The sequence below is a fragment of the Mycetomoellerius zeteki genome, unplaced genomic scaffold (assembly GCF_001594055.1).
Source record: "Mycetomoellerius zeteki isolate Tzet28-1 unplaced genomic scaffold, Tzet1.0 scaffold135, whole genome shotgun sequence".
Lineage (NCBI taxonomy): Eukaryota > Metazoa > Arthropoda > Insecta > Hymenoptera > Formicidae > Mycetomoellerius > Mycetomoellerius zeteki.
The window spans coordinates 269,330-286,040 of record NW_017256287.1 but is presented as its reverse complement, the minus strand read 5'-3'; the positions used below and the strand labels follow the sequence as shown (position 1 = coordinate 286,040).

At 41.5% G+C, this 16,711-nt stretch overlaps 1 protein-coding gene across 4 annotated transcripts in view; it reads right to left on the bottom strand.

The window, feature by feature from the left end:
- Positions 1–16,711, bottom strand: part of Eip74EF (Ecdysone-induced protein E74) — a 226,048-nt gene continuing 209,337 nt past the window's right edge. For all 4 annotated transcript variants that reach the window (XM_018462069.1, XM_018462071.1, XM_018462070.1 and 1 more), the window contains one exon: positions 1–1,354. In XM_018462069.1, coding sequence (XP_018317571.1) covers positions 801–1,354 — 554 coding nt within the window. In that variant the 3' untranslated portion in view covers positions 1–800. The remainder of the gene's footprint in view (positions 1,355–16,711) is intronic.

Here is a 16,711-nt window from a genome sequence, read left to right as displayed (position 1 = left end):
TTTTTTTTATAACTTTCGTCCATTTCCATACATTTTCCATTTGCGCAGATCACGCGCGTAACAATTTTCTTAGGTAACATATATAAATGTCTAATATACAATAAATAATTTGTCGCTCTTTCGAATATACAATTTTTCGCTTTCCGGTGCTTCGCGGTTTAAGTAATTTGTCCATAGTGTCCCTCCCGCAAGGTACACCAGATAAAATCTTTAGTTTCCATTCTCGACGCGTTAAGAACTAAATTTTGTACAAATTTCAACGAGTCGGGCGCCGTTCTGTTCCGATCCTACACGGTATTCGGACACGCGAAAAAAAAATGGGCCGCAAGAGAAGGACGAGGTACTGGGTTGGGACCACCTCCGACGACATCGTCACGCGGCGCCTTAATATACATTTACATAGGTATAATACAAGGAACAAACGAAGCCAGAGAGAAAGACGAAAATAGAGAGGGATAGAGAAGCGGGTAGGGAGAGACAGACAGCGAAAGAGAGGGAGAAAAAAAAAAGAAAAGGAGAAAAAGAGGACGCACGCTTTACAATATCTGAGGGATGTGCCAGGTCGGCGCGTCTCGACAAAGAGAACCGCTGAACGGCGACCTTTCGCGCGGATGGGGCCCCGCGACGGGTCCGCGATGTCGCATCAGCGACAGCGACAGCGACAGCGACGACAACGACAACGACAACGACAACGGTGGTCGACGTCCGCGCGGGGCCCGCGCCGAGACGCTGTGCTGCTGTACTTGTTGTACTTCCTTCTTCTCCCTCTCGTGCCCCGCGGGACGGGCCGACTCCCTGTCTCATGCGCCCGTACAATCAATCTCGACGATGTCCTTCGGCACATCGACGAATTGGTAGACCAGCCGCTGGCCGTCCACCTTCGCCAGGATGCCGCGCTGATAGTAATAGCGCAGTGCTCTGCCCATCGTCTCGTAATTCATGTCCGGCTTGTTCTTGTGTATCCCCCAAAGTCGTGAGACCGCCTTGCTATCGACCAGCTTGAAGATGCCCCGTTCGCGATTCGTCCATTTGATGTAGCGCGGACAGTATTCGTGGTCCTGCAGCAGCTTAAGCAGGAATTCCCAAAGGTACGTAGTCGAACCCTCGCGCGACTTCCGCTTCACCGCGGCTCCACCCTCGCCACCCTGCCGCGGTTTCTTCAGCTTGTTCTTCTTCGAGCGCGACGGGAAGCCGAGCTCGAGAAGGTAGAGATCGTCCGAGACCGAACTAGTAGCCGCTTGGATCACGCTGGTGGGTACACCGCCGGGTCCCCGCGGTGGACTCGGGGTACAGGGGGTCGCAAACTGCCCACCTCCGCCATACATGTTTATATAACTGTTGTAGCTGTCGGATACTGAAAAAAAAAGGCGCGATTAACTAAAGCCTTGCCAATAATTTCTGCATTATTATTTATATACATACGAATCTTTATCTATAATATACGGTTATACAGAAAAAGTACAGTTTTTTAATGTCTGTAAAAATTTAGCTAGACCCAAATCTGAAAATGATTTTGTCAGACTATCCAAATATTCCAAATAATTATGTGGAACACTCAAACTGGCTAGAACGTCGAAACTTTTTGTAGCGCTATCATCAATGTTTAAGCGTTCTACATAATTATTATTATGACAATTATTTTAATGACATTATTTTGACAATTCAACAAAATTATTCAGATCTGTATATATTCAGCTGAATTTTTAAATATTTGAGCAAAACAGTTCTTTTCATATAATGATCGATGACTTCTTTTATGACAGGCACTTGATTACAAGTTAAACATAATGATCATATAATAATGTGCATCTTGATCTGCCGTTTTTTGTTTATTATGCAACAAGCGTATATTTTCTTGAAGCATGAAGGACAATAACATATGGAAGCCATTTTATCATAAGAGAATCAATATCGCTACGACTATTGTACAGAAACAACTTGGACATTTTGCGATAAAAGAAGTAGCCTGTCCTTGGAGAGGCACGTTCTAATCGCATCCCAAAAGAATCCTAGACAAAGAGTAGCGTTATTATCTCGATTCGCGGCGAAGCTAGAGAGTCGGTGCCAGCGTTTATCGCGTTAGTTTTCGCACCGAGTGGCTTAAAGGTATACGTTGCAATTAAGTATTAATAGCCATCGTTCGCGAAGCGGCAAAGAGGGAAAACGTCGTTATCGCCTATCATCACTGTCGCGTCGTTGCCGATGCCTTTGTCATTTCCATCACTTGATTCATCGACAAGAGAGTAGCTGTTTTCGATAGTCTATCATCTGCTTCCACGTCTCGCTTCATCATCTATCTATCGTTCATATTTATGCTAGATATTATGTTCCGATTTTACTCGAAAAAACAGAAAAATTAACAGCCCAGACAACAAAAGTCCAAAATCAGGATACAAAATGTCTTATAAGATGTCTTAACTCGACATTACTCTCGCGTGTTTTTTATACGTATACGCGTAATTACTTGTGTAGTATATACATATAGATATTTCTGACACTCTACAGTATGCTCAGTTTTCATTGTTTTCTTTAATGATTTATAATTAAATAATATTCTATAATATCTATAATATTTTTAACACCTTTAGATGAAGATAAATGTAAAAATCTTTTTTAAATCGTGAAACAATTTGTGCTATAATATATAAATATAATATATATAAACAACATTCATATATTTGGCAAATTTATGAAGCAGGGACGTCCTGAACACTCACACAAGTAACAAAGGGTTGAAGATACGACTGCGAGAACCATCCAAAAGACGTCATATGCTCATTTCTACCGATGTAACTTTAATCTCGATTTAATTTACTTTTCATCTTTTTCTCTAGTTCTAAGAATTATTAGAAAAGAATAAAAAGAAAATTAAAACAAGATTAAGGTTAATCTACATTAATAGAAATGGGCATTAGTAAGATGTCCCAATTTTGAACTTTGTATTGTCTGAAAGGAATTCGAGATCTGCCGAAACGCTGGTCTACACAACATGTGATTTAGCCAGGAGTGGATACAAAAATACCGCGCAATATGTCGATTGTGTCGGTACGATCGTACAAACGCGAGTGCACACGATCTGAGTTTGTGCCGCGAGCATAGGATCACGGTCCATGGGCGTAGAAAAACACGCCGGACGTGCGCGAGAATCGTCACGCAGTTCTTCCTTCCTAAACCGAGGATCCTTTCTCGCAAATTTCACATTGAAACGCAGCCGGCGATCTCCCAGGGAATCGTCAAATTTCAGCACATTCGTGAAAATTTAATAAGAAGCCTCCTTGTAAAAATCGAGTTCGGCCCAGAAAGTTTTACAACTTTAATGTCAGTGTCTATTAGTCTATTTCGATCTTGGTAAAATTCGTTGGTTCGGAATCGTGTCGACCGTGTGAAATAAAAAGTTATAAGTTTAATATTTGGAAGTATTATCGCGAAAGAGATATTGGAGGAAATTGAAGATTCGAAATTAGGTAAACATTATCTCGACAGATTTTCTCGTGAGAGAATCATTTTGAAAGGAAACAAACGTTTGAATATACACGAGAAAAGATATGGCGCGTTATAACAAAAAGCAAGAGTTTCGAAACTATAATAAAACCTCTTTTACATTGGTAAATGAGCGGCAGTCAAGTACGGCTTTTATATGAAAAGGAAAACAAATTTTCAGCCGTGACACACGTATACGTACGCGCAAACCGTGCAAACAGTACGCGCCGCGTTATGTCGAAAGAAAGCGAAAGTTTCAAAGTTGCCTCGAGATGGATCTCGTCAATCTCGTGTTCTTTATGGTCCGGAGATGAGTAACAAATGTCGCCATGCGGCTCCTATATAGGAAAAAGAAAAGAGCAGAAATTCTCAGCATTTCGCACCTACGTGCACGCGACGATGGACGCGAGAATGATGAGAGAAAGCAAAAGTTTCGAAGTACTGCTGCAACGAGGCGGTGAGAAGATCTTTTCCCCTTACGCCACTGGGTTGAGAGGAAGAGAAGACGGATCGAGATAAAGAGACGAGAAGAGGGAACGAGAGAGAGAGAGAGAGAGAGAGAGAGAGAGAGGGAGAGAGAGAGGGAGAGAGGGTTAAAGCGGAGAGTCGAGCGCGCGGCAAGCGGAGCGGCGAGTGCTCAGAGTGAGCGAGAGGGAGATGAGACGAGGGGGGAGGGATTCGAGAGAATCGGGGAACTCTGCCTGCAGTATGATAGAGGACTGACCCGAGCCAAGGTTGCACGGGTGACGCCATCAAGCTACTAGTGCATAATAGCGCCGCTCGTTCTGAGGCTGCCGCGACTGCGCTAAAATCGGAACTCGTTCTCCAGCCCCTCACGCTCCCTCCCGCTCCCTCCCCCCTTCGCCTCCTCTCGTGCCTATCCTTCCTCGTCGTCGCGTCAACCCCTCCCCCCCCTCACACACACACACACACACACACCATCTTCCTTTCTCGTCCTCTGTCGCTCTCTCCCCGTTCTCCCTCTGTGATGCCTGCATCCTTCTAGCGCGTCGCGCGTTGCAGTTCCGTGGAGTCCCGCGTGGTTGAACGATTCCTCGGGCGATTATTCGAGGTTTTCTGGTTTGTGAACCGATGGGACACGCGCGCGGAGAGAGGAGGCCGGAGCGAGCGAGGGAGAATATTTATTTGGCAGTATTATTTCCTCCGAAGTGATGGAGTAGCAAAATAATGTCATTCGAAATAACGGCATTTATGTACAATACGACATTATTTGACATTATATGTCAAAGCAGTTTAATGCGAAGGTATTAACAAATTATGCAAAATTATCTCGAGCCAAGAAAGAAGAAGTAAATAGATAGAAATCCGCTTTATATATTTTATGCCATGAGCGAAAACCTCTAATAAGATTGTAAGATTGAACTACGTAGAAAATAATTGCAAACCAGTAGAAATCAAGAACAGCAAGCGAAAGTAGCAAGTAGATACTAAATTCACGATATTTACATAATAATAGATAAAAACAAAGAATTTATTCTCGATAGATGCGATAATACGTAAGACGTAAATCCACTGAAACATTTCTGACTGGTGATAAACCGACGTAACGCGACAAGGTTTCAATAACTGTACTGTAAAGGCTGCGGTATAAATAGCGCGAGAGAAATGAAGCAATATTTGAGGATGAAGAGAGAAAGAGAGAAATAGAAAAGGAAAGGAAAGGGGAAAAAGACGCGAACGAAAAATAGGAGAACGGCAAGGGAGCAGAAGATTTTCGAGGTGGCTCTAAAAATACGGAGAACACGCCGTTGTTCTCGCGCAGTACGCGTATACATATATGCGCGGGTAGAACACGCGGGAACGCACGAGGAAACGTAGAGCTCGCTCAAGAAGCAAGAGGAGGGGGGAGAGAGAGAGAGAGAGAGAGAGAAAGTGAGAGGAAGGCGATAGTAGCAAGAGGCCCCGAGAGCGCGCGAAAACAGCTGGAGCGGATCGTGTTTACGCGCGATATGACTGGCTAGATGAGTCAATCGTAGACCCGTTGTCTAGGAGCTGGCGTAGTGGGGGAACTGCTCCTACTTCACTGACCTATACCACGAGCGTTGTATAGCGCAGGAAAGCACCGCTAGAGACGACGCATCGCCAGCCAATGAGTCTGGTGCGCCCGGCCGCGCTGTGCCGCGCTGTGCCGCGCTGTGCCGCGTCGAGACTGGATAGAGAGATTCCTAGAAGTCTCGCGCGGAATCTAGGATCGATCAGGAAGCGTGAATGGAATAGGTAGTTTAGTGGTTTTAAAATCGATTTTCAGGTTTCTTTTTTCCAAATTCAAACTCGATCGTAAGAAATCTAAGATGCGGAATTTACCTTTGAAAAATGCGCGTAGAAATTCATAGGAGTTTAGAGGACTATGGCTGCTTTCCATTTGGTGACACAAGTCTTCACGTAAGCATCGTTCTGTCTTTCGTGATATTCAGTGAGTAATAAAGTTAGAACGATACTTCTGTCGACTTGTGTCACTAAATGGAAAGCATCATATGATACCAACGATAGAAAATAAGGGAACGATGCACTAATGAAAGGTTTTGAATATTCTAGAATCAACAAATTTAAAAATCTATATATATATATATATAAATTTAAATATTCTAGAATGAATGAAAATTCTGATAAATAAGCGATTTAACATTTAAAGATTTAGGAGCAATGGCATTTATTCGCGATTATAAAATCCATATGAGTTACGAGTAGAATTATATTTTTTTTTAAATCGTAAAATGTCTCCTCATTAATTAAAATTTTACATTTATAGAATTACATTACTAAGAATTGACATGTAAAAATTTTATTTTATTAAATACCTACATTTAATGCGCGTGAAAAAGTTATACCACCTTCTTCCGGCCTCGGATCATCAATTTTTTCAAAAGTGTATACACATGTACCTCATTTCATATGATTCAGATATGGCAACTTACAATTAGTTACGAGAGATTCTCGACAAATATAACATACATTTACAATTCTATAGCAAGAACAATCGCAATTCAATTGCAAGTGCGATTCTAATTGCTTTTACATGCAATCATAATAAATGTTTAATTGTTTTTCAAAATTAAAAATATTCACGGATAGATGAAAAAGCAAGAATTATTAATTCATTTATGCCCAATTTCTTCACCTCTAGATAACTTTATCCAAGAGATATCTCCCAGATTACAATGGAGATATCTCCTGGATAAGGTTATTCGCAACTTATCTGGAAGTGAAGAAATTGGGCATTAGAGACATAAATTCATTATTATTTTTCTCTCTCTTTCTCCATGTATCTTATAGAATTACCATTACTACTACATCGATGGCATCACAAAACGCAGTCGGAGGTCGACTTAAGACGATCAATGGTCGAATTTAAATTCAAGTTTCGCTCGACGAGACGATGTTCTGCGACAATGAAACGACAGTCTAATGCGTCTCCGAGGCCGTATTAATCTTCTACTTAAGCGACATTCTTTGGCTTTTGTAACTGACTCGCAAACAAGGTAAAGGACGAAAGAGTGATTACAGGTTTAGGGAATTTTTAAAAAATCTTATTATACTTTATAAAATTCTCATAACGTTCGAATAAAATATTAAAAAAGATATATATATATATATACCTAACTTCTAACATAAAAAGAAGGATTTTTATGCATACACCTTGCTTGAGATTTCTTTCTCTTTTTCTCTAGTATTACCTACGTTTGTTCTACCTGTGTATATACTAGTATATGCTATTCCCACAAATCGATTTATGTACAAATCTCAGTAGAATCAGTTACATCCATAATCAATAATATTTGCAAGTTAAATTCAAGCGTTCCACGCCATATGAAGTTTGAGTAAAAAAGGATCACATTTAATTCTAATAATATATCTGTCACATGCACATATATTTCTGGAAAGTGATCGCAAAGCAGTTCGTCATTCCACATCCAAGTGCTCGTCTGAGTTCTGAGCAGTGAAAATTACGCTCGGTCGGTCTGTTGAACGATTACGCGTCAGAGTGCGTTGTTAATTTCTATATTTAACGAGGGTTTCGCAACCCTTTGCGCGCGCGACGAAGATCGAGAAAAAGGAAGCGAATCCGGGGGGGCTCTGGAGCCGCGTTTCCTCGTGCACTCTCAAGCCGCGTTCCTTCCTGACAGTGCCGGCAGGAAGTTTAGTCGAGGGACTCGGTAACGAGTCGATAGTTAAAAATACACAGAAGGGTAGGCGCGCGCTGTGCCGCGCTGCGACTGCGGTTGCGACGTGGCGCGACGCGGCGCGGCGCTCATTTATTTTGCGGAGGATTTTGCGCTAGCCGCTGTCTCTCTCTCTTTCTCTCTTTCTCTCGCGGGCCGGAAGTACAAGTATAACGAGAAGGGTAGGAGATGGAAAGGAGGGAGATGGAGAGAAAGAGAGAGAAGATAGAGAGAAAAGGAGAAAAAAAAAGCGCGATGAGCCGAGAAGCAGCGGGAGGCAGCGACCGACGCGACGCAACGAACGGTGGGGATATCCAGGGACGTACGATTCGACGGAACAAGCGGTAAAAAAAGCGGTTGCGCTAAAAGCGAGCTCGGTAGAAGAGTGATGCTGCAGGGGAGAGAAGGAGAGAGAGAGAGGGAGAGGAAGAGATCTAGACAGAGCGCGCATTCTCACGTAGTGACGGTCCCGGATAATTGGCTGGGAAGTCGCGCGCGCGCGTGCACGCGCGATATTCCCTTGCTTTCGTTTTCGATGACTTATTGGCTTGCGGATACTTTACTTGTCTAGAGATGTTATCGGAGCATCGATATCCAGTGTTTTCGGTGATACCTATCTTCTTTTCCCATAATTAACAATTAGTTTACGAGAACCACCACCTCAGAGATCAGCACCACAATTCGGTGATTCTTAACGACAGTTCGATGTCGTTATGTTGTCGTGCGCGTTTTTTATCGTATATAATATCTGCGCAACATAACGATATCTAACTGTCGTTAAAAATTACAGAATTGGGACACTGGAGAAAAAAAATTTTGCCGATTAGCAGTTTCGATATATCGATCGATTTTATTTTGTTTGTTGACAATTGTTGTTATATAGACAAAATGTTTCGGCAAACTTGAAATATCACATATCACATATCGCGCTAAAATATCTTTAGACATAATTAAGTTAATTGTTCCTCGCAATCCGCAGCTGTTCCTCGGAATCCGAGAAAGTATCGCATACGATGACGGCACCATTCCGATTATCCGAACAAAGAAATTAAAGAAATCTACAATCGAACAGAATTTTTTGAAATGTAAACCATTATCTCTGTAAATTTATATTTCACAGATTGCTTTACGTACGCAAAACATCCTTTATGTAAAATTTCAGTTCGTTATTTAATTAAAGTGTAATTATAAAATTCCTATAATCACAGTAATAATACCAGTAATGAATTGCAGTTTATCTCAGCAAAAATATATAATGTTCATCTGATTCTACAAGAGTCGTCTCTTAACAATCAATATAAATTTGACATCCGTTAAACTTCAGAGAGCCAAGAGACACAAAGTCCGACTTCTATCAGATGAGATGGTTCCTTACTTCCTTCGGTTCCTCCGATTTCGGCGAGATACGCTCGCGTGACGCGTGTTCTCACGTACCAGGATTTCGAGAGGCGGAATTCCGCGTGCATCTAATAAGTGTTGAAGTGCATGAGTTACACCCTTAGTCGGAGCGGGAAAGCAGGGAGGATCGTCTCCGGGAGGCGAGCGGCCGCACGAGGGGCCACCGAAAGTGCTCGTCCGGCATAAACAAAGCGATCGTGGATTATGGTTCCGACATAGCTCCGGAGCTCCGGCGCGCGGAAGAGGGAGAGGCGGGAGGAGGAGGGGAGGGGTGGTGGGGGTCAGGGAGATCGCGGAAGGGTAGGGTGAAGATGGGTCGGGCAGTGTCGGTGATAGCGGAGCGATGATAGTGGTGGTTGTGTGGTACGGATGATGGTGGTGGTCGTCGATGTCGGTGCAGGAGTGGATAGGAGGAAGAAGGCAAACGCGGAGGAGGAAGAGGCGGAGGAGGATGATGAGATCGAGAGAAGGGGAGAGTTGACCTTCAGCTGCGCCGGGAAAGTCAGGCAGTCACTGACCGACAGACTAACTTAACCGCTCTATCCTTCTCCTCCTTCTCTCTCCTCCGCCTCCATTCGCGACCGGCTAGTCCGATGCACCGCATTGCACACATATACGCCGGACCGGGGCGTCCCCTGGCCTCCACCCGTCCTGCCTCCCTTTCACTCTCTATCCCGTCTCCATCTCTTTCTCCCTCTCTTCTTCTCCTCCTCTCACGCTCCTTCCTATCCTTGCGCTTCCTTCAGCTTCGGCATCTCCCTGCCCGACGCACGCCGACGTTTCTTGACGTCGTGACGTTCTTCCCTCGCTCCCTCATCCCCTTCGCTCTCCGCTCCCCCCCCCCCCCCCGAAGTCTTTCTCTCTTTCCTCTCGTTAGACCAAGTCCCTGCCTATTATGTTACCCTACTGCCTCGGGCTACTATCTTTAACCCCGAAACCCGTTCAAATTGTGATCTCTCGGCGTACACGTGTGTACGTGCACCACGTCGTCGTCGTTCCATCTATGCTCCTTCTGCCTCCTTCTTTGCCTTCCTCTCTGTCTTCCTGTCTTCCTCGACACTCGGAAAAGGATAAAGAACGATCGAAAAGGATGTAGGAAGATTGATAGCTGAGGAAACATTCCGCTTTTTAACTCCTTGACGATGTACTGTGTAAAACATGTCTCCGTTGTTCGCAATCTACATTTGCAACCTCCTAGATTTGCCGTCTGACATTAACGTCAAAAATTATTTAATAGGATACACACGTGATGAAACTTTTATTTGAGAACACATTCTCTTAAATTACGCAATCATGATAATTACTTTTTATTCGTAAGTAACACACTTGAAAAAATTACGTTAAAGACATATTCAAAACTTTTAGATTATTACTTGAGAAATTTCGAGAGGTGCGGTCTCTATATTATTCATCAGTAACAGTTTAAATACAACTTTTTCTCACTTTTACTGAAAAATGCAAGACAATTGTTTTGATCGCCGAGTATTTTTTAAGGCCTGTCATTTACTTTTTAAGGTCAAGTGAATCAATTAATATTTCGTTATTTCACTCTGTTTCAAGGTGATTTAACAAGTGTACGAGATTTTTCGTCGGGGACGAACACGTTCTTCCTGGTCGTTACGTAAACGCATTTCGACGTCGAGGAACGGAACTTGGTGTCTGCGGATTAGGTTTGCATGGCGATGAGCAACGCTGTTTTCATCGTTGAGGGCGTGGGCGGTGCAGCGGTGGCGCGGTACCTCTCGCGCGGTTTCTGTATTTTCCACGAAGTGTTGGCCGCCTCTCTTCCCAGCTCGCACTTAGAGCGAAAGACAACCGGCGGGACAGAGACCGAAGAGAGAGAGAGAGAGAGAGAAAGGGGGGAGAAGACGGAAAAAGAGAAGGAAGAGATTTACGTCCCGGACGCCTTTTTCCGCGCGACCACCTTGACTGCCTATAAAATGTTCACAAAACATTTATGTGTGCGTGTTTCGCGAACTCGCCGACCGCGTCGATTTCTCGACAAGCAATAACATGATCCGCTCGACGCGACGCGAGAGATGACGCTAACGAGGAAAAAGATGCGGCGGTGACGAGAGCGAAATCCCGGGGAAATATCAGCGATTCCCGTTAATCGTTTTAACGAGACATCAATGATCCTGATATGCGAGGAATGTTCATTTTCCTATCCTTCGCATCGTCAATTTTTTACATCCATTTTTACGAGCAAATTTTTTGCCTGCGCGACAGAAAGTCCCGAGATCCTGTAGCTGTGTTCAGCAGATAAAGCTAAGCAGCTTTGCAACTGTTGTAAACTGTAATATAATTGGTCTTTCCCTTAGTTTCTCTCATTGAATTTAAATGTATAAATCAATCGATCATATTAAAGAATTTTACAACAGTTGCAAAGCTTCTTTCTCTGTTGAATGCAGCCACTGGTTCGTGATCCGTACAAGCGTACACTATTTGATATTTTACTATTCCTTCGCAGCAACAAAATTTTTTTAATGAGATTATTGCCAAATTTAATGTGTATCTAATGATCTTGACCTCTGCGACATTTGTGAACGCCTGCTATCAGGAACATTTCGATAAAGGCTGAATGTTGCAGAACTAAAATATCTGCCGAGAATCGCGAGAAGCAGCGTTGTTGTCGACCAGATAAGGAAGCAAGTCGACGGATTAAAATTATCGGCGAGAGTACGTAATTCTGAAAGTAAATCTTTTTATGAAAAATCCGGCACGTCGATTGCAGGAAAAAATCCCGCTTTCGTAAAAATTTACAAATGTAAAGGCTCTTAGCAACAAAATTACTCTGCACTGAAAAAAGTTTACTAAATCTTAATTGAATAGTACGAGTACTAACAATAAGTACATATTTACTTATAGCCAATAAATATTTACTCAATAAAAAAGTGATAATTAAATAAAATTAATGGTTCTTATATCAAATAAAATATATTTACATTTAGTAAATATTTACTTACATTAGAACTATTCAAACATATATGTTTATTAAAATTTAATATTTCTTTCACTCTGTTCATTCCATAACGACAATGTTGCTTTTTTACCCGTCTTATTTATCTTCACTTGTTTATAATATTTTCAGAAAAATTTTACTGTCGGTAATTACTTTCACTATTCTAAATAAAGAACGGCAATTCCCATACCACTTACGTAGAGCGGAATTACTCACTCCAAGCATGCATGTGTACAGGATGCCTAAATTGAAGTATGAAATCCGCGTCACAATGTTTTTCGGAAATTTAAGAAATTTCTGAATTCTGAAAATTTTGTATCGACATGGTGACTCGGAAATAATTCGGTTGGATAATCAAAGTACGTTTCTAAACGCGGATAGACCGAGCGAAGATTCATGTGGAATGTTCTCGGATATTCTCAAGCGCAGACTAAGAGAGGAGATGCGAAACCGTCGTCGATCGCTATTAAAAATACACGCGTTTTCGTTCGCGCGCTAGCGAAATAAATGCTTCACGCGATTTATAACTCGGACCGAAGCGGAGCGGAGCGCGGCATATCGCCGGCGTGCATCGTTTGCGGAATATGTACGTTTCCCCGGCGCGGCGCGGCGCGGCGCGGGCGCAGCGCGGCGGGTTCGTCGATCGTTCGATGGGATTCTTATTGTCGGTTTCCTGCCGCACGCGTATCACGCCGGGCAGCTCTTTGTGAGCACTCTCTCCCTCTCGACCTCTCGGTATCCGGAAGTCTCGACGCCGCGCTCCAAGATCAACTTGCGCGCGCAACTTGCGATGCCGACTGTAAACGCTCTCCGTAAACGTGAAAGTTAATTCGCACCGCGCCTTATTTCTGACTCTCGAGAGCTTGTCGTTTATGAAGAATTCGGTCACTAATCGCACATTCAACTAGTTAAAGTCTCTTTTATATAAATGCAATGGCACAATGAAAGCTTTGACAATAAAATATAATGTTATATATAGGTATATGTTGTGTCAAATATAATAATATAACAATATAATTATTGCAGAGTATTTCATCGTTTAAAATATTTCTATGCTTTTACTTAATATGCGTTTAATTAAGTAAGAAAAGTGCCAATTACAGTCAAAGTGTTAGAGACGTTGGAATAATATTTCTCTGTTTGTATTTTTAAATATATTTATCTCAGATGTATGTATAAAGCGGCATAATATATACATTTATGTCAGCTTATAAACGGTCCTGTTCTAAACTTAATATTGCTTTTACATTTAATTACAAATTTCATGTATATAATATTATAGTCAGTATGCAATTTAGTGTAGTGCGAGTGATTGAATTAGCTATTAGATGAGCATAATTTTGTAAATTATAGTAAGCCATCTAACACAGATCATTCCAGCAAATTACAATAACATTGTAAACATTGCAACAATATTGTTGCAAATTCTCTATTGTATAGAAAGATAAGATAGAAATTGCACATATTTCTATCATGCACTCTGTTTAGAAATGGAAATTTATGCGCATCTCGAAATATTTCAAGCTCTGCGATATTATACTTTACCTATCCTCTATATCTTATTATCTTATATCTTATCTTGTATCAACGAATACATCGAATAATGTGTAACGTGAAAATTTTCCCGCTCGCAAAATGTGCAGTTTTACACGCGAGATCGCTAGAGTCGCGAAGTTGCAACGCTATCCACGTCGTGCCATCGTTCCTTTTAGAAGGCGATGAGGGAACCCGAGACAACAACGACGATGCGCGAATGGAAAGAACGACAGGTGTAGGCATAATGCGCCGGCACTGCCGGATGACTTATGCACAAACGATGCGTGTCGTCCTCGGTGATGTCCTCGTAAAATGCGAGAGGCGGCGAACCGACGCGATGCGACGCGACGTTGCGGAAGCGCGTGCGAGTCCTTTACCGGGTCCCTCTAAATTAAGGCGCGTTACGAAGCAGTTCCTAGAAATTCGCGCTGTCAGAAATCGGAAATAGTGAAACACGAAAAATGTCTGGAAGGAAAATTATCGGATGGACATGGTCCAATCAAGCGAGAGTTACCGTCAAGTAATAAAGTGGTACCTGTATGATTGATAGTTAAAGAGACGGACGTATCGTAAAAAAGAGCAATACGAGCGTAAACTGCTGGCATGCTTCTTTACTTCAAAAGTAATACAACTAAAAAAATTAAGCAATACTGAGTGAAAATGCATTAAGAAATGTTCAACAAAAACGAGTGGGCTATTAATCAAAGCAGATCTTACAATTAGTGCCTAATAATGTTTTGATGTGAATTTTTATGTTTTTCACTTTAACTGGAAATTAGAAAAATTCACACAAAAATATTATTAGGTACTAAGATCCGCCTTGGCCGAACATGGCCTTTGCTCATTTCTGTTAAAAGAATTCAATTTCAGAGAAAAACTATTTTTCAACTCTCTCTTGACAGAAAATTATTGACTAATCTAATTAATATCGGCAAAAAGAATGTATATATATTCTTAACATGATCAAATATCATTTTGTAATTTTCGTTTTACAATCCTAAAAAAAAAAAACCTTTTTTGAATTGTGATGATTTTCCACAAAGTTAATCCCCTCCGCCTGCAATCTATATTTTTATTTCTTTCGTTCAGCTCAAATTTTCTTTTTACTGTTCTAATTTTTATTGTTCTAGTTCTATCAAAAAAATGTGGAAAAACTCATGCAGGATTATTTTCAACATCTCTATTACATTACCAAATAATTTTTTAACAAGATATTTTAAGAGGGGAAATCAGACTCCATCTTTCTTTATTTCGGAGAAATTTGAGAATGAAATTTCGCTTATGCCAAAAATGACCCAAATTGCAGATGTAGGGTAAAGTTAGTTCACTTTGGATAATTGATAGAGTAGATATTTAACCCATTTATGGTAAATAACTCGAAAATTACACTTTTTGTTGTGTCGCTTTTGAAGTAAGAGAGAGGCAATATCCAAACCAGTAAAGAACGTGCAGTTGCATTTTCCGGAATTACCTTATCGCTCCCACGCCGATCCGATCCGCTATATGTTAGTATAGCGACAGTTACGAGGACAGGAATAAGGAAAGGAAGAGAGAGGAGCACACATCGGAAGACGAGAAGAGCAAACGGTAAGAATGCACATCTCTTCTCTCTTCCGTCGTCGCGTAGACGACGCGCGATGTGTGCGAGGTCAGTGACCATGGCGCAGCACTCTCGTCGTTGCTCGCACTTCTTGCAACCGTAGAAGCGGAGGAAGAGGAAGAAGAGCAAGCGAGCGGTAATGCAAGAGGACAGCGTAGTTTCGCGCGGCGCGGCGGCCGGTGTTTAACGGTCGAATGATATTGAATTTAGAGGCCAAAGGTGCAGGCATCCCGCGCTTCTTCTCCGTCAAAGAGTAGCGAGTCGACTATTAATTGACGGGGGAGAGAGCGAGAGAGAAAGAGAAGACAAATAAGAGAACGTGAGAGAGAGAGAGAGAGGGGGGGGGCGACATTTGAGAATTCGCGGCTGGTTGAAATACGACCTTGAGGGGATCCGCGGAGAAACGATCCTCCGTTCGCAACTATATTTACGAAACCGTTCATTTCTGGCCAATAAGAGAGCGAATTATTCGTCGGATCTCTCCTCGGGCAGATATTTCTTGCGCAACTCGCGTATAATTTTACCGGTAAGACAAAGTGGGGGCGATAGTGGGATTTATGTCGCACGACAACAGGAAGAACCCGATGACGATCGCGTCGAGGCGGTTACTTAAATATTCGCTGCTTACGAAGAGGGAGATATTTCCCACGTTGCTTGCGTGGGCGTACCAACACCTGCGCGAAACTCTCGAGCTGATCCTATATGCTTGTATACAAACTTATAAAAAAAACGTAACAGCAAGTTTCTCGCAGCTTTCGAACTTGTTTCTTAATGTATTATCTCCCGTGATGACGCGGGAGATTTCCAATTAAAGTTAATAAAGTATGACAAAATTTCCGACCTTTCAGGTTTTATTATCTATTAAATTACAAATTCAAACTTTTAATCGATTTGCGTTTTTTTTCTACAAAATTTTTTAAAATAAAGTTTCGTTTCTATCGATCAATTCTCTTTAACCTGGGAATAGTCACGTGGAATATTTTTACATTCCAGCGGCAAGAAAATGTGAATTATTGTAAAATACTGTTTTGAATGAATATTCATACAAAATAGAATTTTACAACAATTCGCTTTCTTTTTTAATATTTTATGAATCTTTAATTACGCAATATTCCGTTGAAAACTCGCAATAAAAAAGCGTTATATTAAAATCTTTATTTTGTAGAAATACTGTCATAATAAGCTACTTAACGATTCTATATGTATATTTCGTTTAATATTTGTTTAGTTTCTATTTACTTTTTTCAAAAAATTGTGATTAAATTCAAATCCGTAATGTTCTCAAATACTATAATAAATCGGAAAATAATCAATATCATATTGTTAATAATAGTCACTTTAATTGGAGCGTAAAAACAACCATGTAATCGTTTACATAAAAAAAATTATATAGGTGACTACTCCCGGATTATTTGTATAATTATCGATTAATAATTTGGATAAGTCTGCATATTATCAAGAAAAAGAGAAACAATTCCATCGGAACAATTCTAAAAAAATTTACATAGAGCGCCTTTCGTCCTCTCTCTCTCTCTCTCTCTCTCTCTCTCTCTC